We start from the raw sequence: 20521 nt of genomic DNA, 5'->3' as shown, positions 1-20521 counted from the left end.
TACCTTACGATAATGTGCTATTTATAAATAACGACAATTTCTGGATCTAAACTCATATCCCATAATACTATTTTAATATAAAATTGAATTATATACTTCAAAATAAACTATATATTCAGAACTGAAAAATTATGAAACTATAAAGTATTTTTTATATTTTTTTCTTAAAATTATATTTAAAATTTAAAGTGGTTAGTAATTTTTATTAATTAAATTAATTATAAAATTATTCAAAAATCTCAAATTTTAAAATTGTATAAAAGGGTGAAGGAGTTGAGAATAATTGGATTAAAAAATAAACATTAGAAATCATCAATTTTTCTTTAATTAAATAAATATATAATTTAAAATTTTCTAAATTCTTTGCTTAAATATTATTGAAAAAAATTGTAATATATAAAAAATTATAAAAATATATAAAAAAATAAATTACTAATATTACAACATATATTAAAACATGCAATACATATTACATAAAATTATTTATTTTAAAATAACAAAAAAAACTTTGAATTTTGATAAATGTAAAAATTAAATAATTTATTTTACAAAATATACAAATTAATTTTATTTATTAACGATGAAATTTAAACATAGAATTATAATCCTTTTTAATAGAAAATTTATATTAATGATATTCGCTGCGTAACAATAAGTTATCTCCTTTTTAATTTGTAATATAAACTCTCTGGTATAGCTTTTTTATTTAAAGTTTTTTTTTTCTTATTTCAAACTTTTTTTTTCTCTATCTTATTGTGTGTGTGTTATTGCCATCTCTCTTTTTATTTATATTTGCATAAAATTAAAATATTTTTAAATTTTTAAAATTTCTACTAATATGCTCGTCTATCAATTTTTTTAATTGTTAAATATTTAAAAAAGTCTAAAATTTTCTCATTTAAGTGTCTAATTAATTTACATTTTTATAAAATTAAAACTTAATTAATAAATTTTTTTATAATATAAAAATTAAATAATAAAATAATTAATACTTAAAATTAATAAAAAATTAATTAATAATTTTTTTAACATCTTATAACTACGTTAATATATTTTTTAAAATTAAAATACTAAATAATAAATTTTTTTATATTATACAAATTAATTAGTAAATTACTTTAAATTTTAAAACAAGTGAAATTAGTTTTTTTTTTTTTTTTAAAAAAAAAAAGGGCTTGTTCTGAGTGGGTGGGGAGCCCAAATTGGCGAATAATCAACAAAGAACAGTCAAAGAAGAAAATGATGGGATTTGTGAGTTGATTGCTGAGATGTATCCACCAATCTCATCATGACTTCCATTTATGAAACATGCCAAGTGAAGCTGCAACTCTCTATAATTAATAATTATTCTGATATTAATTACTAAAATTTTATAAAAAATAATTTTTTATAATTTATTCCTTAATTTTTAAATACTCGAATAAATACTACACACTATTTTAAAATAATTATAGTATAAATCCTAATTTACACTAAATTTAAAAACGATATTTAGAGAGAATCCCATTAATAATAATGACTTTAAAATTCGAACCTAGATAAAATCCATTTAAAAAAATCAGCTCCACAATGAAGTTGATTTCATTTGCATAGCTGTATCCAACGAAATGAAAATTTCATTTCCTTTTCAAAACATTCAAGGACAAGTGAAGATATTCCCAATCCTTTCAAAATTTATCATCATTATTTGTATTCATTCTGAATCTTGCTAAAGTTCATCCACCATCATTTTTTCTACTTTAAATTTCATTAATATTGTTTGTTTATCGAGAATAAAATTCTGTATAAATTTTAAACCTTTCGACAATGCTTGTTGCTTTGCTAAAAAAAACTCTTACAAAAGTAGAGGTCAAGATTCAAGAAAGGTTGCCCTTTCTTGAAGAGACCTCAGCTCAGCTGGGGTTTAATAAGGCAAACCATGTGTAGCCAGCTAGTTTGGGCACACTTCAAGCTTGGAGGGTGACAAAGTTTTTGGGGGAGCTTTGCTTTATGTAAATCAAAGCGTCAAATCATCAAACAGGATTTGGGCTGCACAAGAATTATATTATGCAGAAGGATTTTGTGGTTATCTCTAACAGTAGTAGTAGATAATTTCCAACTTTCAAGAATTTCAATCCACCGTATACCCACAAGGAAAAATCATCTCCTTATCTTATCTTCTGTCTTCTTTAACGAAACTTGGCATATTCAAAAAGATTGAAATCCAGCAATCAGAAACATGTCAATTATTAGGGAAAAGCCTGGGAGACAGTTGAGGGCCAAGTGTGCCCACATTGTCGCAGCTGAAGGATACAAGAGTGGGTCTCATGGGTCCACTATTTGGGCCCTTGTCCTCTGAACCGAAAGACCGTTTGAGGGCTAAAACAAGCTCAAGCGGGATAGGCAAGGCGTCCATAACCACAAGCAAGCAAGAATTGGGTCAGCAACTTCAGCAAAACCATAGATAAGATCCCGTTGGAGCGTGTAGTTTCCTATCACTTGACAAGTCCACACCACACCTACTTTTATTTCACTTCTATTAATAGGAGGTTTCCAAGTGAAAAGAAGAGGGGCGAGGCAACACAAAGGCAAGAGATGAGACTGATGAAGGAAGCATAACCATGGAAGGTAGCTTTTAGAACGCATGGTGGATAATTAAAGAAAGCAACCAAACATCAAAATCTTAATGCACTTGTAGTCGGATCAAGTCTGTGAATACAGTTTTGCTCTTTTTATACAGAATAATTTGAGGTTAATTTTGGAAAAAAAAAATTCTGGTTAATAACTAGCTTGAAATCTTTGCTAACACAATAATCTTCTACTTCTATTGAACAACCCACCTTCAACTGACCAATCACAATCAGAAAAGCTTTGGAGGTTAGGTTTTTGGTCCAGGGTTACCTAGTAAGGCCAATGACCCATGTGAACACCAGAGCTCTACGAAGTAAAATTGGAACCCTAGCTTGCTATGGTTAGTAGTGACTGCCCACCTAAGCAAATCAGAAAGAAACAATGAGTCACACTCAGAAATTACATTGTGGCCTTTAAAGCCTTTGCTAGAACCAAGTACTTGAGAAATGAGAGAGATTGTTCCAGAATTTGTGATGGATAAAGACAGTAAGAACTTGGATTTTGTTAAGGCAAATTGCGGTAGTGAGTGGTTCAGGCAAAAATTAAAAAAAGGGACCATTCTACTTCCCTTGGTATTCAATTGCCAAAATTGACTACACCTTATGATGTTAAAGCAACTGTCCTAATCATCATCATCATCATCATCTAACTCAGATTGCCTATTTTCTTTGGCCCTTCTTCTAGGTTCATACAATCCTATAATAATTGGTGATCAATACATGTTACACGTATGCAATGTCACGTGTGCCCTTTTGGTTGGTTCATCCGTCTGCACACACGTGTGATCTTCCCTGCACGGACTATGCCAGCATGTATGCAGGCTTTGGCTGTCCCTCTCCAACCACAAGGAGTATAAGATTATTATAAGGCAAAATCTAATCTAAAAGAAAGAAAAACTGTTTGTACACGTATGTACGCTTCGTTGCACTGTGATAAGGTAGTTTAACAACATTGATTTTCTCTTTATTAGTGGGGCTTAAATGAAGATTATAGTTATAGTTTCTATTTTTCTTTTTCTCTTTCTCTTCAAGTGTATGTAGTTAACCTATTACAGAGACTGATCATGGAAAAAAAAAATAATAAGGCACTAAGGTTTACTGACAAGGACAACGTAAAAGGTTGGAGGGTATTCATGATATTTATACTTTTTAGCACATGGAATTAAAATATTTCTCTTTTTTTTTTTCAAATAAAATATTTCATTTGGCAACTAGAATTTAAATATACTGTATATACACTCTTGTACTACTATCGACAAGCTAAAAGAAATTTATGCAAGAGAAATGATTTCTCGTCAAAAGAGTCCAAAACACCATGATACCTAAAACTTAGAGCCAATGGTTATGGGTTACTGTTTAAACCCTAACCCCTTGATAGCTCTATCAAAAAACTCGAACCCAAAGAATCCAAAAGAAGATACAACTGGATATTGTTGGGCCATAGATATTAATGGGAGTTAGTCAAAATATGTTAATTAGCTGTAGATGTTAACTACGATTCCAAATAATTAAAGAGTGACTGTCAAGCTCTCAAAAGAATGGGAGGATGTATATGATTTGTTATCTCCATAATGATGATAAAACACATCTATATATATACGTAAAGGTGAGCTTGTACATGTCCATGGCCTCATAGCCAACATCCACTCGAAAGCTAATCCCACCAAAACAGACTAAGACCCTAGAATCCAAGGAAGCACAGCACCTTGACCCCCCACCATACCCAACAAAACCTCTGGTTTTCACAGTTTGAGATGGATAAAAGCATGTTTTCATTGTGCCCCACTCCTCTTGTGTAAAATATAAAGCACAACATTCACATAGATGTGAGTCTCTCCAAAAACATTCTTCATCATATAATATCATATGAAATTGATTATTACAAAGCTAACCCTCCCACCACTCTCGATCATTTCAAAACTATTCCCTCTACAATCTCACTAGCCTCTCCCTTTATAAACCCCTTTCTCTCATAGTCTCATACTTCTCTTCCAATAAATACCTTTCACACTTGTGACATATCTTCCAAATAGAGCTTCCACACCACATAACAGAAATATTCAAGTTTCAACCATGTCTATTACAGGACTCCCGGAAAAATCTAAACTTTACAAGAAATCATTTCATCGCAGGAATGATTCTGATGAGCTTGATGTGTTTGAGGCATCGAGGTATTTCTCAGGATACAATGAAGCTTTGAGTTATAATGGTGCAAATTATGCAGAAAAAGTCATGAGAGAAGATCATAGACATCTTTGGAAAGGAGGAAGAATGAGCTTAGACTTGCCAATGAGAAATCCACTACCTCAGCAGTCATACACAGTGGAAAAGCAAATATCGAAAGAGAAGAAATATAAGCAACCAAGCTCTCCCGGGGGTAGACTAGCCAGCTTCTTGAATTCTCTCTTCAACCAAACCAGCTCTAAAAAGAAGAAATCAAAGTCTGCCACACAGTTAATGAAAGATGAGGATGAAAGCCCCAGCGGAAGAAGGAAAAGGAGGAGCAGCATTAGTAATTTTCGAAGCTCAAGCACCACAGATGGGAAATCTTTCTATTCTTCTTCAAGTTCTGGTTTCAGAACACCTCCTCCTTATGCAGACACTCCTACAAAGGGCTACAAGGACTTCAGAAGCTGTTCAGATCATAAACAAGTTTCCCTGTCAAAACACAATGGAAATACGAAATCTACAGCCTTCCAGAATGAGGTATTGGATGAGAAAAGGAACACAGATTTATCGTGGATGGATGAGAAACTTAAATACGATGATGGATTTTCTGAGAAAACCAAGAGCCTTGGTCATCAATATTTAGAGAAAGATAGGATTTGGATTGATCAGTATCCACCGGAAGAGAAGGAATTTAAAAAATTCAATGAGGTGGATGATGGAGCTGAGAGTGATTCAAGTTCTGATTTGTTTGAGTTGCAAAACTATGACTTGGGCATCTATTCAAGTGGTCTGCCTGTGTATGAGACGACACATATGGATAGCATCAAAAGGGGAGCACCAATTTCCAACAGCACCCTTTGAGAATGTACATTTTCCCTTGTTGATGGGTTCTTTCTTGTCATTACTATTGGAAGCTGTGAGAAGAACATTGATGTCCTAGATTTTGCAATTTTTCCTATGTCTATGTGCTTTCCATCTGTTTCTGTGTATGTACAGTATGTAATGTTTATGTAATGTTTCTTTGTCTTTATTTTCTTTCTCTACTTTTTGGTTTCTGGAGCTGGATTGCGAGAATATTAAAAAGTCTACCATTGGATTGTCTTGCTTAGATTGTGGCATGACCCGTATTTTTTCACTATATTGATAAGCAAAAGCATTATCAACCCATGTGGATTACATCTTTTGACCTTGGACAAGGAGCAATGATAGATTAAACATTAATTTCCTCCTGCCTATGTGTTGTATGCAAGGACAGAGCACATCTACTTTTGACCTCCCCCACTCCCCTTTCTTTTTCTTTTCTTTTTTATTCCCTTTGGAAGAAGAATAAAATTGTTGGGTAAAATGGGCATTCATGGAGGCATAATATTAGTTTTTATGTAGGGAATGTTCACAGCCATCGATCCTATTTGCAAGGAAATCTTTATAGAGTTCTTCATTTCCTAAACTTGCCTGCAGATTAACAAAGTTGAAGGATTAGGCAATCTATTTGACCATCTGTTTACAAGCAAGGAAATAAAGTATATGATTGAAGCAGGGATGAAAAATCTTGGAATATCTATGATTTATTTATGAACCTAGAATTGATTATTTACATGAAATGGAAGGATGCATGTACAAGATGATGGTTGATGTGGAAATCTCAAAGTATCAAAAGCTGAGCAGTACGGAAACAAGATCCTCCCAGCATTGCACTTTTTATTAGCAAAACTCAAATTATTGAAAGGTTGATGATAATAAGGTGTGCATTCAGTCTAATCACACGACCAACATGGAAAGACATGCAAGTGCCATACTATTCTGGCAGCATTAGTGACAGAATCGAGACAAAACCAAATGAGGCCCATTCAAGATTAGAATATTAATTTTGATTAAACTAATAGCAACTTTAAAGCTACAATTGATTACAGCAAAAAGGAAATTCTAAGTGGTGGGTGATAAAGTTCTATGTGCACGAAAACATTGCTTAAATTAAATGGTGTCGCCCTAAAGATTCCCTTTACTACCCTATGAATAACATTTTATATACAACTAAAGAGAATGACACTGGCATTTGCCATTTCCTCTTTTGTTTAACATGATACATACATGATACATCTAACCCATAATGTTAATAACTAGTTCTGCATTCTGCCTGCTTAATTGTGTTTAAACTTTAAAATGTAATGTGAACCAAACACTTTATATGTTCTTCAGTTTTTCAGACAGTTGAGCAAGGCCAACCCAAAGCCTTGGAATACGATGGATCCCCGTATGTCTGCAGCACAGTTTACGATGGATTTTCCTACAGCATAGATAGACTACTTCCATGTATTTACATTGCCAAATTTGGAGGCTGGGGATTAGTGCGCACATGAAGATGCATGCATATTTATAAAGCTTAAAGTTGGAGCTATAGAGTGATTATGAACACTAAATATAGCATTTAGAAAGAATGAGCACACATAAGATGCACATAGCATCAGAAAGCCCATAAGAAGGATATAAGAAAATGATGTGTAGGGCATCAAAAGAGATCATGCAGTGTAAAGCACGTAGCAAGTGGGTGCAGGACCCAAACATGGGCATTAGAAGTTTAGTAGACACACACAAACATAGAGATAGTTGATAAGCATCAACGGAAGTCTTAGCTGGAAGGTTAGCTGTAGTTTAAATTTAAATACTTATCTGTATATGTAACCAATCTATTGTAAATCCCTCTATAAATAGAGGATTCTATAATGAATACAATATCTCTTCTCTCATAAACTCTATTTCCTTATAATAGTTACCTTATAATCTTTCTTGTAGGCAATCAAATTTGCCATCCTTTTCTTAAAGTAGGAAACTGAAAATTTACTGTCCCTGTTTGATGGAATTAAAGAAAGGAAACTGCTGAATTTACCTCAGTACAAGAGCTTGCAGATACCAGGTCTCCAATACCAATTTTGGCAAAAATGAATGTTGCTTATTTTACCTGGAAAACTAACAGACTATATTTGAAATTCTGATCGTATACCAAGTTAAAAGTTAGTTGATAAATAATAATGCAATTCCAGAAACCATCTTAGAATCTCATTACAGCAATAAAAATATTATAGGTGTAAAGAAAACCTACTTAATTAACAATAATTAACAATAATTTTAAACAATTGACAACGCTCATTTTGTAAGAATGAAAATCAAGCTAAGGCTAAGCATGAAAATCAATAAATTGATACTATAAAAGCTTGAGGACCACTTTACATCATAGCACAATCCATTTATGTGGAATGCGTACCTTAATATGAAAAATTAACTAAATTTTCATTAACAAAACTAGATGAAAAGCTCCAGAAATTTAGCCTTCAACTTGTAAATACCTTCAAAACCGAAATAGTAAGCTAGTCAGGCATAAAATTTTCAATTATGCCGATATTTCGTTTACCATAGGGCTCCATCTAGTTTTAGATTTAAATTGCTGCCCGAGTACTCCCATAGCTTTTCTCTTTTTTTTTTTTTTTTTCCAAGCATCAACTTGTCACAAAACGATCAGTAATTAAGCCATTAATGTTCTATCCAGGTGATAGCAAAAGAAAACTGCTTCTTCCACCGCCCTCACAGCTCCTGCTGTTAAAAGCTTATGTTAGTGATTGTTTGGCTTCCCAGTCTATGCAAAATAGCAAACCAGCACCCTAAGCTCAGAGCACTATTAGCATGCATCTAAAACTTAATTTATCCTTGTATTGTTACGAATGATTCAATTCCTGCTGCTGCTCCCAAGGTTCTGATTATTGGTTAATATTTCACATGAAATTTAGGCTAAAAGACCAGTATACAGTTGGATTTCCTTCAGGTAGTAAGCCTTCAGCAAACATTTTGTAGTCAAGATTGTGACCCAATTACCCAAACTCCAAAAAATGGAAGCATATTCAAATCCCCCATAAGCGGAATTTCTACCAATTAATTCATGCACTGATTAGTACCTTACCAACCAGATCACATATTGAACAATGTTGTAGCAAAGCAATTTTTTTCCAAGAACCTGTTGTGAAAAAAAAAGACTTAAAAAAGAAAACAAAGGGAAAAACACACTGCCTGCAAACTGCAAACTAAGCTGAAGACAGAATGGAAGGGAGAAATAATGGCTTACCTCAGGAGGACAAGAAATATTCACATATATCCATTACTTCATCACAAATGAAGTTCTTTTTGTGCTCGATTTTTGTTCCAAGAGAAAGAATCCGCCCGCTAATCAAGCCAACAATTTACAGCATTCAAGTTCCTTGTCCTCTGAACTTCTAACAGTTGGCGCTTGATTGTGTTTTCAAAGTGAGTGGGCTCAAACCACTGCCCCATCCATGGATCCAATTTCTTAATTTAACCCCATTTCTTAGGTAATTTTTTAATATAGTAACTCTACTTTGAAATTATTTCATTTTCATCAGTAAATTTTAATTTATTTTAATAAAATAACTTAATTTTAATTTTATTTCAAAATAAATAACTTTAATTTCCAAGATGAAATATAATCATTTTACATATTATTTTCCATATTTCTTAATTTATTTTTTCCTTCACTTTCATTTTTTATGTTTAAATTAATTATTAATAAATTAATTATTTTATCTTAAATAAAATCTTAATTTAAATAAAAACACTAAATTTTAAAATTTTAATTTGTTTTTCTCTCATTAATAAATATTTATTGTAAATAAAAAGTTAAATATCTCAAATATAAAAATATGAAATATTTTACATTATGTGTCATAAAAGGAGTTCAATAATTTCTATATTTAAAATACTTAAGAATTAATATTGAAAATATATATTTTTTGTTATTTACATTAGTGATAGCATTTTATTTTATTTAAAAAATTAATAATATTTAATTAATAATGAAAATAAAGAACTTTTATTTAATTAAATTAAAAAAATTACTTGTACAATTCAATAATTGATGGTAAGATTTAGAATTATTTATAAAATTCATATTTTAGTAATGAGAATTTTCATTAATTTTATTTCTATTAAATTTTTAATTCAATTGATTAAGGTTTATACTTATATTTTTATATTTTAATATTCATATAATTTTACACATCAATTTAATTTATAATAAAGAAAAATTGTAAATTTTTCAGCGCCAAAGAAATTTTGAAAATTTAATTCATTAAAAATCAATGGCAAAAAAGAGACGAGAAAAGAGGGTTAAGAGAGAGAAATAGGACCTTCAACTCCCAGCTGGCCCAGTGTTGGCCAAGGCATATGGTGGGTGGAGGATGGTAAAGTGAATCTCGCAGTGGCAGCAACTGGACTTTGAATCGCAGTGAGGTCCACTAAGACCAAAGCTTTATGGCAAAATTTGGATTGGTTTTGGCATCAAATCATGTCAAGATTTGGTAACTTGGCATTGGATTCTCCTCGACGCAAGCTTTCCAACGCAATCGCCCTTAGCTCATTCGCAGTTTTTAAAGGGTGGAGAAGAGCGAGTATCACTGGACAAAATTTCCTAATTTCAAACCAACGATAAACTGTCAATTCATTTTTATAAATGATACTAAATTTAATATACATATCATATTTTAATTGATCAGTTATATATATCTAAATAAGTCTTAATTTTATTATAAAATAAATAAATATATGATATAAATAATAACGGTGAATATTTTTATATATTAAGTAATTATCATATTTGTAAAAAAAATGAGAGAAAATTAGAGTGTGCAGATAGCAAAAAGGATATATTACCATGGATAAAAATGATTTAAATCCAAATTTGATTCAAATCACTCATAATTAATTGAAAGGAGAGTAATAAAAGGATATGAATTCAGAAGTTGTTTTTTATTTTCAATTGAAATTAAAAATTTTATAATACTTAATTGAATTTTTTCCTTAATGAAAATTTTTAATTTTTTTAATTTTAAAAAATTACATAATTTTATAAAAATTATTTTATTACAAAATAAATAGCTTCAAACAAAATTTATATCTCAAACTCTTACTGTTTCTCCTCTACACATAAAATTCCTTGTTTGGTATCCCACAAATTCCAATCGAGACCCGTAAACCTCAACGAATTCACATTTGCAAATCCAAAAACCAAAGAGAGATGGAGAGTTGCAATCACAACCCAAGCACACAAATTTAAATAACCTAGAAGTTCAAATATGCAAAAGCGTAAACTTTTATCAGCCAAATCACAGAAAAGCAATTCACAAACACCGGATTACCAACTGATTTTTTCTATTGGTAATTTTATTAAAATCTGTTAGTAAACGAATTATCAACGGATTTACTAACGAAATCTCCATTACTATTACTAACGGATTTTAAATCCGTTAGTAAATTAAGAAAAAAATAATTTATTCACATATTTAAATCCGTTGGTAAATCCGTTAGTAAATTATCAATGGATTGAAATCCGTTATTAAATCTATTAAAAATTTAAATAATTTTAAAATAGTTATTATTTTGACTAAATAATAAATTTTATTATTAATATTATTTTTTATTAATTTAGTAAGATTTAAAATTATATTATTATTGCTACTAAATTTTTAATTTATATCCAATATTTATTAGAAATATATAGAAAGTGGAAATTAGAGAAGAGTAAATGTGAGAAAATGATAAAAAAAAAAAAGAAAGAAAAAAGAGAAAAGAAAAAAATGATAGAAAAATAAAAATTATGAAAAAGAAGGAAGAATGAAAGTAGAGCTAAAAGATGATTAGAAAAATGAGGGAAAAAAAAAGAGAAAATGATTAGAGAAGAAAATAAATGAAGGGAAAATAATAGAAAAAATATAGATAGGAAGAAAATGATAGAAGAAAATAATATGAGAGGAAATAATATTAATGATAATTATAGAGAAAATGAAGAATAAGAGAAGAAAAAGAAAAAATAATGGGAAAGAAAATGGAGAAAGTGAAAGGAAAATTACGGAGGAAAATAAAGAAAATAATAGAATATGGAAGAAAATGAGATAAAAAAAGGATAAGAGATAAAAGGAAAATAATAATAAAAAAATGAGATGAAAAATATGAGATAATTATGGAGAAAATGAAGAATTAGAGAAGAAAGAGAAAAAAATAATGGAAAAGAAAATGGACAGAGTGAAAGGAAAATTATGGAGGAAAATAAAGAAAATAATAGAAGAGAGAGGATAATAAGATAAAAAAAGGATAATAGATTAAAAAAATAATAAAAAATGAGAAGAAAAAAATGAAATAAGAAAGTGAAATGAAAGAAAGTAATAGAAAAAGAAAGAAAATGAGAGAAGGGGAAAGAAAGTGAAAGAAATAAAAATGATAAAATGAATGATAAAAGGAGAAGAGGTGATGTTATTTTTATAAATACGGATTACTAATGGATTTAGTAACGAATTTGAATTCGTTACTAAATTTTAAAAATAAAAGCGGGATTTTTTCCCTTCAAGAATTAATAACGGATTTCAAATCTATTACTAATTCTGTTGGTAATAAAAAAAGTGAGTTTTTAAAAACTGAACGCCAAAATTTTATGGGTGATGTCAATTTAAATTTACAAATGGATTTATTAACGGATGACATCCGTTAATAAATTTAACATTTTTTTTAAAATTTAGTAACGAATTTTTAAATCCGTTAGTATTTTTTTAAACACATTACTAACGGATTTATAGTCCGTTAGTAATTTTTTAAACACATTATTAACGGATTCTAAATCTGTTAGTAATTTAAACACTTTTTTAAATTTACTAACGGATTAAAATTCGTTAGTGAATTACCAACAAATTTACTAATAAATTTTAAGTCCGTTAGTAAATTTTAATACTAGTTATTTTATAAATTTATAAATTATCAACGAATTTTAAAATCCATTAGTAATATTAATAGATTATCAACGGATTTTAAATCCGTTCGTAAATTTTTATGCAAAATTTTTTATATTAAAATTTACCAACGGATTTAAAATCCGTTAGTAAATCAGTTATTATTATTAACGGATTTTAAATCCGTTATTATTACTAACGGATTTTAAATCCATTGGTAAATTGTAACTTTTGAAAGAAATAGGCAAACGAAAAAACCTTGAGGGCCTCTTTAATCCATTCATGAATAAGAGAATATTTGAGGAAAAATTATTCTATTCAATTTTTGTATGTGAAATGATTAAGTTCTTGTTTGATTGAGATTAAGTTAATTAAGAAATTTTAAATTTTTTCTATTATAAGATAATTTAAATAAAATAATTTAATTATAATTAATATAAAATCTAAAAATCAAATTATATTCTCTCCAACATTTTTTCGTAAATTAAGAAAATAAATTTTCTAAATATATCGTCCACTTATATTGTTTTAATTATTAAAATATTTTTAAAAATAATTTAGCTTAACTTATATTATATAAGTTATTTTAAATTTATATGTATTTAAAATTTAAAGTATTACATTTCTAGTTAAAATGTTTATAAGTTGTTAATAGTACATATTTAATAAAATAAATAGTTTATAAGTATATATATTTAGAATTATTAAAAATGATGTTAAATAAAGTATGTGCTAGAATTTTAAAATTTTTAAAAAATAATATAATAAAATACATGAAACTAACTATATTTAGCTGTTATAAGCATTAATAATAATTATTTAGTCATTTATCTTATTTCTTTTAGCTTATAAGTATAAAAAAAATATTATAAATGAGTCATTATTTATTTTTAGAGTTTGTAATCCAGTTTTGATAATTTTATAAGTTAAAAGATAAATATTTTTTAAATTGAAATACATTAGAAAGTTGATAAAATAAATTATAATTTTAAATATAAAAATAACTTATAAGAAAGAAAAGTAAGTTCCACGATGGACACTTCCTCTTTCTAGGCATTTTTGTTGAGCTCACTTTCGCCATGCATGATCACAGCTTGTCCAGCAGAGTTTGAGCTTCTTGGGGCATAGAATTTGGGAGGATGCATGGTCCTATTTCTTTTTATGTCTTTTAGTGCCATTGAACTTATGTATGATTGAGGGTTCAATATTATAGCTGTGTTGTTTAGACTCAGATCTTGTACTTATAATTTCATTCTTGCTTAAAAATTACTTTTTTTTTTTTAACAAAGGAGTTATTTGAGGGTAATGAATTTACTTATGGCATACAGAGAAAAAGGATATTCTAATTGCAAAGAGAGAGAAAGCAAAGAGGAAGAAAAACAGAGATAGAAAGAAATATGCCTTTTGGAAGGAAATCGACTAGGGATTTCAAATTTTGAAGAGAGTCTAGTTTCATTAACATTTGTATCTCATGTCGCTACGTACCATAAGTGTCACTTCCGCACGTCATTGATTGCCTAAGCTCTATTGCATTTTTTCCTTGTATAAGTCTATTTGGACGGATAATTCTGTTTCATTTTGAGACTTCCTCCGGCTTATTTTATTTTTTATTGCATGTGGTTTGTATTGTTTTTATTTTGTTTGTGCTCATTTCTGTGTTAAGCATTGATTGAGGCGTGACTTTGATAAAATTTGTATGTTTATAGTGATAAAATTGGTGTTATTGGTGCATAATGCATTTTCATTTAATTTGGTGCTCTTACATTATTGCAGCAGCGAAATTAGTACTCAATTGTTATGTTTGTTTATTTTTTAGTTTGGTTAGTTTGATTTTTTTAGTTCAATTTTCTTAAATTTTTTATACTGGTTCAATTATTTTAAACAGGGTTTAGGTTTTTGGTGTACTTTTAACTCTCTTGTATAGATCTATGAGTCTTGTTCAAATGCTCAATATATTTACCGTTAGTAAAAAAAAATGGTAGAGGAAAGGAATCAAAATCAATTTGAAAAAAGAAAAATATTGAAAAGCAAAAGAAATAAAAATATAAAAGGTACTATCTTTATCTCGATTTGGAAAAAAAATTGAAAAATAAAAGAAATAAAAATATAAAAGGTACAACCTTTGTCTCTTCTGTAAAGAGACAATAACATTAAAATGCATTTGAGAGAACTAAAAATCAAAAAAGTAAGTTTAGTGGCTGACAAAAGGAGTGTTTGACCTTATCTTCCCTTTTCGCATGACAATGTATAGTTTGTGAAATTTTTCAGGATTTGGTGAAACTTAGCCTGATTGTGGTTATATGTCGTTGGAAATGATGTTAGTCGGTGGAATCGGCACTTGAGCTCAGTGCACTCTTGATAGTGACTCTATGCCTATCGCATATTAAAATCAATATAGACCGGCTTTGTCCTTTTAGTGGTTGTTACTGGTTGTTCTAGAAGTCTTTGTTTTTGCTTAGATTTCTATTTGTGTTGCCGTTGTTGGTCTGGGTTGCTATAAGGTTTATATAGTTTCGATTGTTTTTGCTATTTGGTCTACTTTACAGGTTTATTAGTTTTGTTAGTTAGATTTTGTATAATTTTTTTGCAGTTCTCAAGTCTAAGTTGGTTTCTCTAATATTGACAGTGACGGTGGCCATACTCTTGTTTGGTATTCTATAGTTTTTTTTGGATTAGTATGAGTTTCTAAATTTGAGGTTTAATAGGCGTAGTTCTTATTATTTAGTTATAATTTAATTTTATTCCATTAGTGTCCTTCAACGCTTTCAATGCAAAGAGATTGTATGATCAAGGAGAAAAAAAAATGACCCTAGAGTGGTAGTGGTGGTGCTTTTTCAATAGAGCTAAATATTAGATTGTTGTTTTTTTTTCCTTTTTTGTTTTTGTTTTGTTTTTTTTGTTTTAAACATTTCATCATAGAACTTAAAATTAATGAGGTGATGCGGGTGATAAGGACTAAGTGTTCCGTGAGGCTTTTTGAATTGAAATTTTTTTTTTAAATTTTTAAGATTTTTAATTTTTTTTAATATTATAATATTATTTATAATAATAAATATTTTAATATTATTTTTAATGTATTAGTGTAGTGCTACTGTCATTAAAAATAATATCAATTATAAATTTATTAATTATATTTTATTATTTTTAATATATAAAAATATTATAAAAGTCGATGATAAAGAAATTGTGCTGAAAATATTTAGAATTATTAAATAAAATTATCCTATGATTAAATGTGAGATGACTGATATTATTTAATTATAGTATTACAGTATTAATATATTAAAAATAATAATATATATTATAAAAAATAATTAAAAAAATTTATAATTGATAAATCTGTACAAAATCACTAAATTATTTCTATAAAATATATTATTCTGTAATTAGATCCGTACAATACTATTAAGGTTGTTTATAATTTATAAATAAATAAATTAATATGAATATTCAAATTTATAAAAAATAAATCTAAAATATTTTAATATTATTTATTATGTATTTTTTTATAATAATAAATATTTTAATATTATTTTTAATATATTAATGTAATGACTCTGTAATTAAAAATAATATTAATTATAAATTTATTAATACATAATTATTATATTTAATGTATTTTATTACTAATATTACTAAATTATTTATAATTTTTAAAAAATTAATTAATTAATATAAATGTTTAATATTATAAAAATTAAATTAATTTTTTATTAAAATATTTTCGTACAGCCGTATATCTCTAATCATAATATAATATTAATTTTATAGCATTATAATTAAAAAAATATGATAATCATTTATCAATAAATTTATAATTATATTATTTAATTATAATATTACTACACTAATATGTTAAAAAATAAAATATATATAAAAATAATTAAAAATATTTATTATTATAAAAATTATATTATAAATAATATTATCAAATTAATATAATATAAATATATTATTATAATATAATAATAATTAAAAAATAAAAACAAAATAATTATTTTTAAAAAAAATCAAATTTATTAAATAGTACCAATTAAAAATAATTATCAATTTACATAGTATAAGTTATATCAATTATAAATTTATTGATACATAGTTATTATATTTTATATATTTTATTATTTTTAATATATAAAAGTACTATAAATATTATTATAATAGTCAAATAAATTATAATATATTATAATATTATTTTTTAATAATAAAATATTATTTTTAATTTAATATATATAAAAATTTATTTTTTTAATTAACATAAAAATATTAAAAAATTAAAATTATAAAAATGAAATTTTATTATATTAAAAATATTATATTAAATTAAAATTTATTTAATGCTTATTGATTATTTAAAAAATAAATAAATTTATTTAATTATTAGTAAAAATATAGAGTTTTAATTGGATTTATTTCAAAAATAATAGTTATAAATGAGAGGCTACTTTCAAATCCAGAAGAGGGGCTGTTGAGGAAGGGTCCGTGAGAGCGAGAGAAGCTAGGTAGTGTCAGCTGAGGGGAGAGCTGGCAATTCGGCCTTTGGGTTCTCCATTTAGTAACTGGGACACGTGTACGCTGACAATGGTGTAAACATGGCAGTCAGGGGTCGTGTCACCAGTAGATTCATAATATACGCTAACCTTGTGTTATTTTATAACAAGTATTTTAATTTAAATTATCATAATTATATTATATAAAACGTCACTTATCCAACTTATCATTCAGCTAACTGCTTTATGATAATAATCAATAATTATTATATTCTGTTTTAAAAATAATTCATAAATTTTATAATAAACTACAATTTAATTTTTATATTTTAGAAAAAATAGTGGTTATATTTTTTAAAAAATAAATTACTATTTAATTTTTATAATTTTAAAAAAACTATAAACTAAACCTCCCAACCATAAAAATATAGTTTTTTTTTAATCATTGTTGTATTAGTTTTTAAGAATTAATTTATTCTATATATAAATTATAAAGATTAAATTATTGTAATATGTAAAATTATAAAAACTCACATGTAAATAAAATAAAGAAATCCTTCGGTATGAGAACTAATTTATTAGTTTTTAAATTATAAAAAATAAATAATTTTTAAAAATTATAAATTTAGATATAATTATTAGATATAATATTACATAATAATGGTCTAAAGTATACAATTAGCTTTCACTATAAGATAGGACAATATAATAAAAATCTGATAAATTAATACGCAGTTCAACCCGTAGAAAGGATGGGTCGGATGTCCATGGTGCTCGGAATCGAGAGAAAAGAACACACGGACGCTTCAGGACAGGTTGACTTCAGGTCGATTCAGTTCATCAAGACTTGCTCTCTCAACTACAGAGTGAGACTTCATAAGAAAATTACTGTAAACAGCTACAATTTAACATATCCCATTTACACTTGCGATCACGAAAATTTTGACCAATTAGCTGATCAAGATCCCTTATCAACAAGTCAGCCACATCTTTGTCGAATTATTAGGAAATGTTATATTTATCTCCACATTCTTATATTATAAAAGAGAAACGATCATAGAGGTAACGGTACACAATTCTCTTGTATAAATACTCTAAAGTTCTTCATTTACCAGTTTTACTAACTTGAGCGTCAGAGTGGCTGCCCTACCTCACTTTCTCTGTCTTGCAGGATTAGCCAATCACAACACATCTCTATTTTCCAGCTGCATCATTTTGGTTCTATTGCTGGGAGATCCATTGAATACTGCTTGTTCATTTGGATTAAAGCCGGTCATTTATTCCTTTTCTCTTAGAAGGAAATCTCTTTCTTTCTTCTCTCTCGAAATGGACGGTAGTTCACAAGTTGCTGCTAATGAGGACGTCATCATTTCTTCCACTCCTGACAGTGGACAAAACACACCTTCTATAGTCGATGAAGCAAATCTCAACAATTTGAACATTGAGCAAATGCTCCAGTATGTCAAAAGATTGCAAGTTATTTTCGATCAATGAAAGCTCGAGAGGAGGCGTCACTCATGGCTCCCAAGGGAAGGGAAGAATCCTCTGTTCATACTTTAAGGGCTTGGATAGGGGCAATCCAAACACAGTCCAAAGGAAAAGACAAGTTCGAGGAAGGGAAATCCTCGGACGACTGTCCAAAGAACATCGATTGTAAGTCGATACGGGCCACCCAAAGGTATTAGAAAGATGACAAAAGGATGAGACAAAAGTAAGACTAAAAGCTAGAGAGGTAAGGATATAGGGAGAACACAAAGATTATCCAATCTCCCGAGGAAGGAATGAGCGAGATAAGTATAAGAATTACATTCTATTGAAAGACTCATGGATACATATTTTGGTGTGGATCAGACAAAACGACAAGGAAGTTAGTTAATTAGAAATGACACACTTTGGAAGTTCATCAGAAAGAGTAGAAAATGTAGAAGGCTCGAGTTCGAGGTAACAATTCCTGAAACCACCCCTAACAGTGAACCTGTGGGGATTATTTATGCGATTGCAGGAGGACCGAGTTGTTAATAGGGGTGGAAATAAGGAGGATGTCACAAATGTTGTAACAGCCCGGATCAAACTACTTCAAATAACTTTTGGATCCATTTTCCACTTGGGTCAAAATGGTTAACCCAAGTTATTTAGTAGTTTCGTGCTAGTTATTATATACAATTATGTTTTTCCATATTTTACCGATGTGAGACGTGATAATTCTCCTCCACTCAATTTCGCAGCGTCCCCGTTGCGATCTTATTGCACTGAATTGGTTACAATTGCCACGTCAAGACTGGACCCTCGAATATTGTGGTTCGCTAGTACTTCGAGATGGCTCCACCTTGTCCCATAGGTAGCCCTTTCCTTATAGCTTAGTAGCTCCACACAATTTTTTTGACCTAGAGTGGCTCTAATACTAATTGTAACAGCCTGACCTAAACTACCCCAAATAATTTTTGAATCCATTTTTCACTTGACCCGAATGGTTAATCCAAGTTATTTAGTAGTTTCATGCTAGCTATTATATATAATTCTATTTTTTTCGTATTTTACCGATGTGGGACGTGATAGATATTCAACTCCTAGGTTGAACTCCGAGTTTTGAAATTGGTCAAGTCAGATGACCAAATCTTTTATTTTATCCTTAGAAAAATATTTGTGATTTATGGAAATGCTATAAAACTAGAATGCATTCTTCAAGCTTCTTTTTTGATAGAAAAATCAGAAACATTGGATGGATGAAAGCATGGAGACAAGAACAAAGGCCACAAAGCGGGAATCTGCTAGGCCATCCGGGCATTAGCCCCAATAAAGTGCCATAAGGCCATCTAGGCGTCGGTCCCGCATAGCAAGGCATCTCATGCCATATTATAAGGCAGAAATCTGCCAGGCCATCCGAGTGTTATTCCTAATAAAGGGCCACAAGGCCATTCGAGCATCTGTCATACATAGCAAGACATTTCATATTAGGTCACAAGGTGAGAATCCACCAGGCCATCCAGGCATTAGCCCCAATAAAGGGCCACAAGGCCATCCAGATATTAGTCCCGTATAGCAAGTCATTTAATGACAGTCCACAAGGCAACTTCAACTACGCCATAATTTGGGCGTTGGAGTGCAGAAATAGAAGCAAATAAAGGCTATAAGGCAATTACCAGACTATAATCTGGGTTTTGGACCGTGAAAACAAAATTAAACAAAGGCTATAAGGTCATTGCTAGGCTATAATCCGAGCGTTGGCCATGAAAAAAGAAATAAATAAATAAAGTCCATAAGGCAATTGCCAAGCCATAATCTAGGAGTTGGACCATGGAAACGGAAACAGACACATAAAAAAAAGGCCATAAGGCAATTGCCAAGCCATAATCCGGGCATTGGACCGTGGAAACAGAAACAAAGGCCATAAGGCAATTTTCAGGCTATAATCTAGGCATTGGATCATGGAAACAGAGACAAATTAAGGCCACAAAGCGGGTTTCGCAAAACCAGAAGA

General features: G+C 29.1%; 1 protein-coding gene and 1 long non-coding RNA gene across 2 annotated transcripts; one reads left to right on the top strand and one right to left on the bottom strand.

The window, feature by feature from the left end:
* The first annotated feature begins 4247 nt into the window (after nucleotides 1-4247).
* On the top strand, nucleotides 4248-6007 carry LOC110614943 (protein BIG GRAIN 1-like E). The gene has a single exon (XM_021756637.2). The coding sequence runs from the start codon at nucleotides 4683-4685 to the stop codon at nucleotides 5637-5639; it is 957 nt and encodes a 318-aa protein (XP_021612329.1). The 5' UTR covers nucleotides 4248-4682; the 3' UTR covers nucleotides 5640-6007.
* Nucleotides 6008-7954: 1947 nt separating this feature from the next.
* Nucleotides 7955-9087, bottom strand: LOC110614944. Its single transcript, XR_002487868.2, has 3 exons — nucleotides 8890-9087; nucleotides 8723-8781; nucleotides 7955-8366 (listed from the first exon to the last, which is right to left on the bottom strand). It is a non-coding gene; the product is annotated as an uncharacterized LOC110614944 (long non-coding RNA).
* Between the last annotated feature and the right edge of the window lie 11434 nt (nucleotides 9088-20521).

The sequence above is a fragment of the Manihot esculenta genome, chromosome 5 (assembly GCF_001659605.2).
Source record: "Manihot esculenta cultivar AM560-2 chromosome 5, M.esculenta_v8, whole genome shotgun sequence".
In the NCBI taxonomy this organism is placed as follows: domain Eukaryota; kingdom Viridiplantae; phylum Streptophyta; class Magnoliopsida; order Malpighiales; family Euphorbiaceae; genus Manihot; species Manihot esculenta.
Note: the sequence above shows the minus strand (reverse complement) of the source record. Positions and strands in the feature narration are given on the sequence as shown.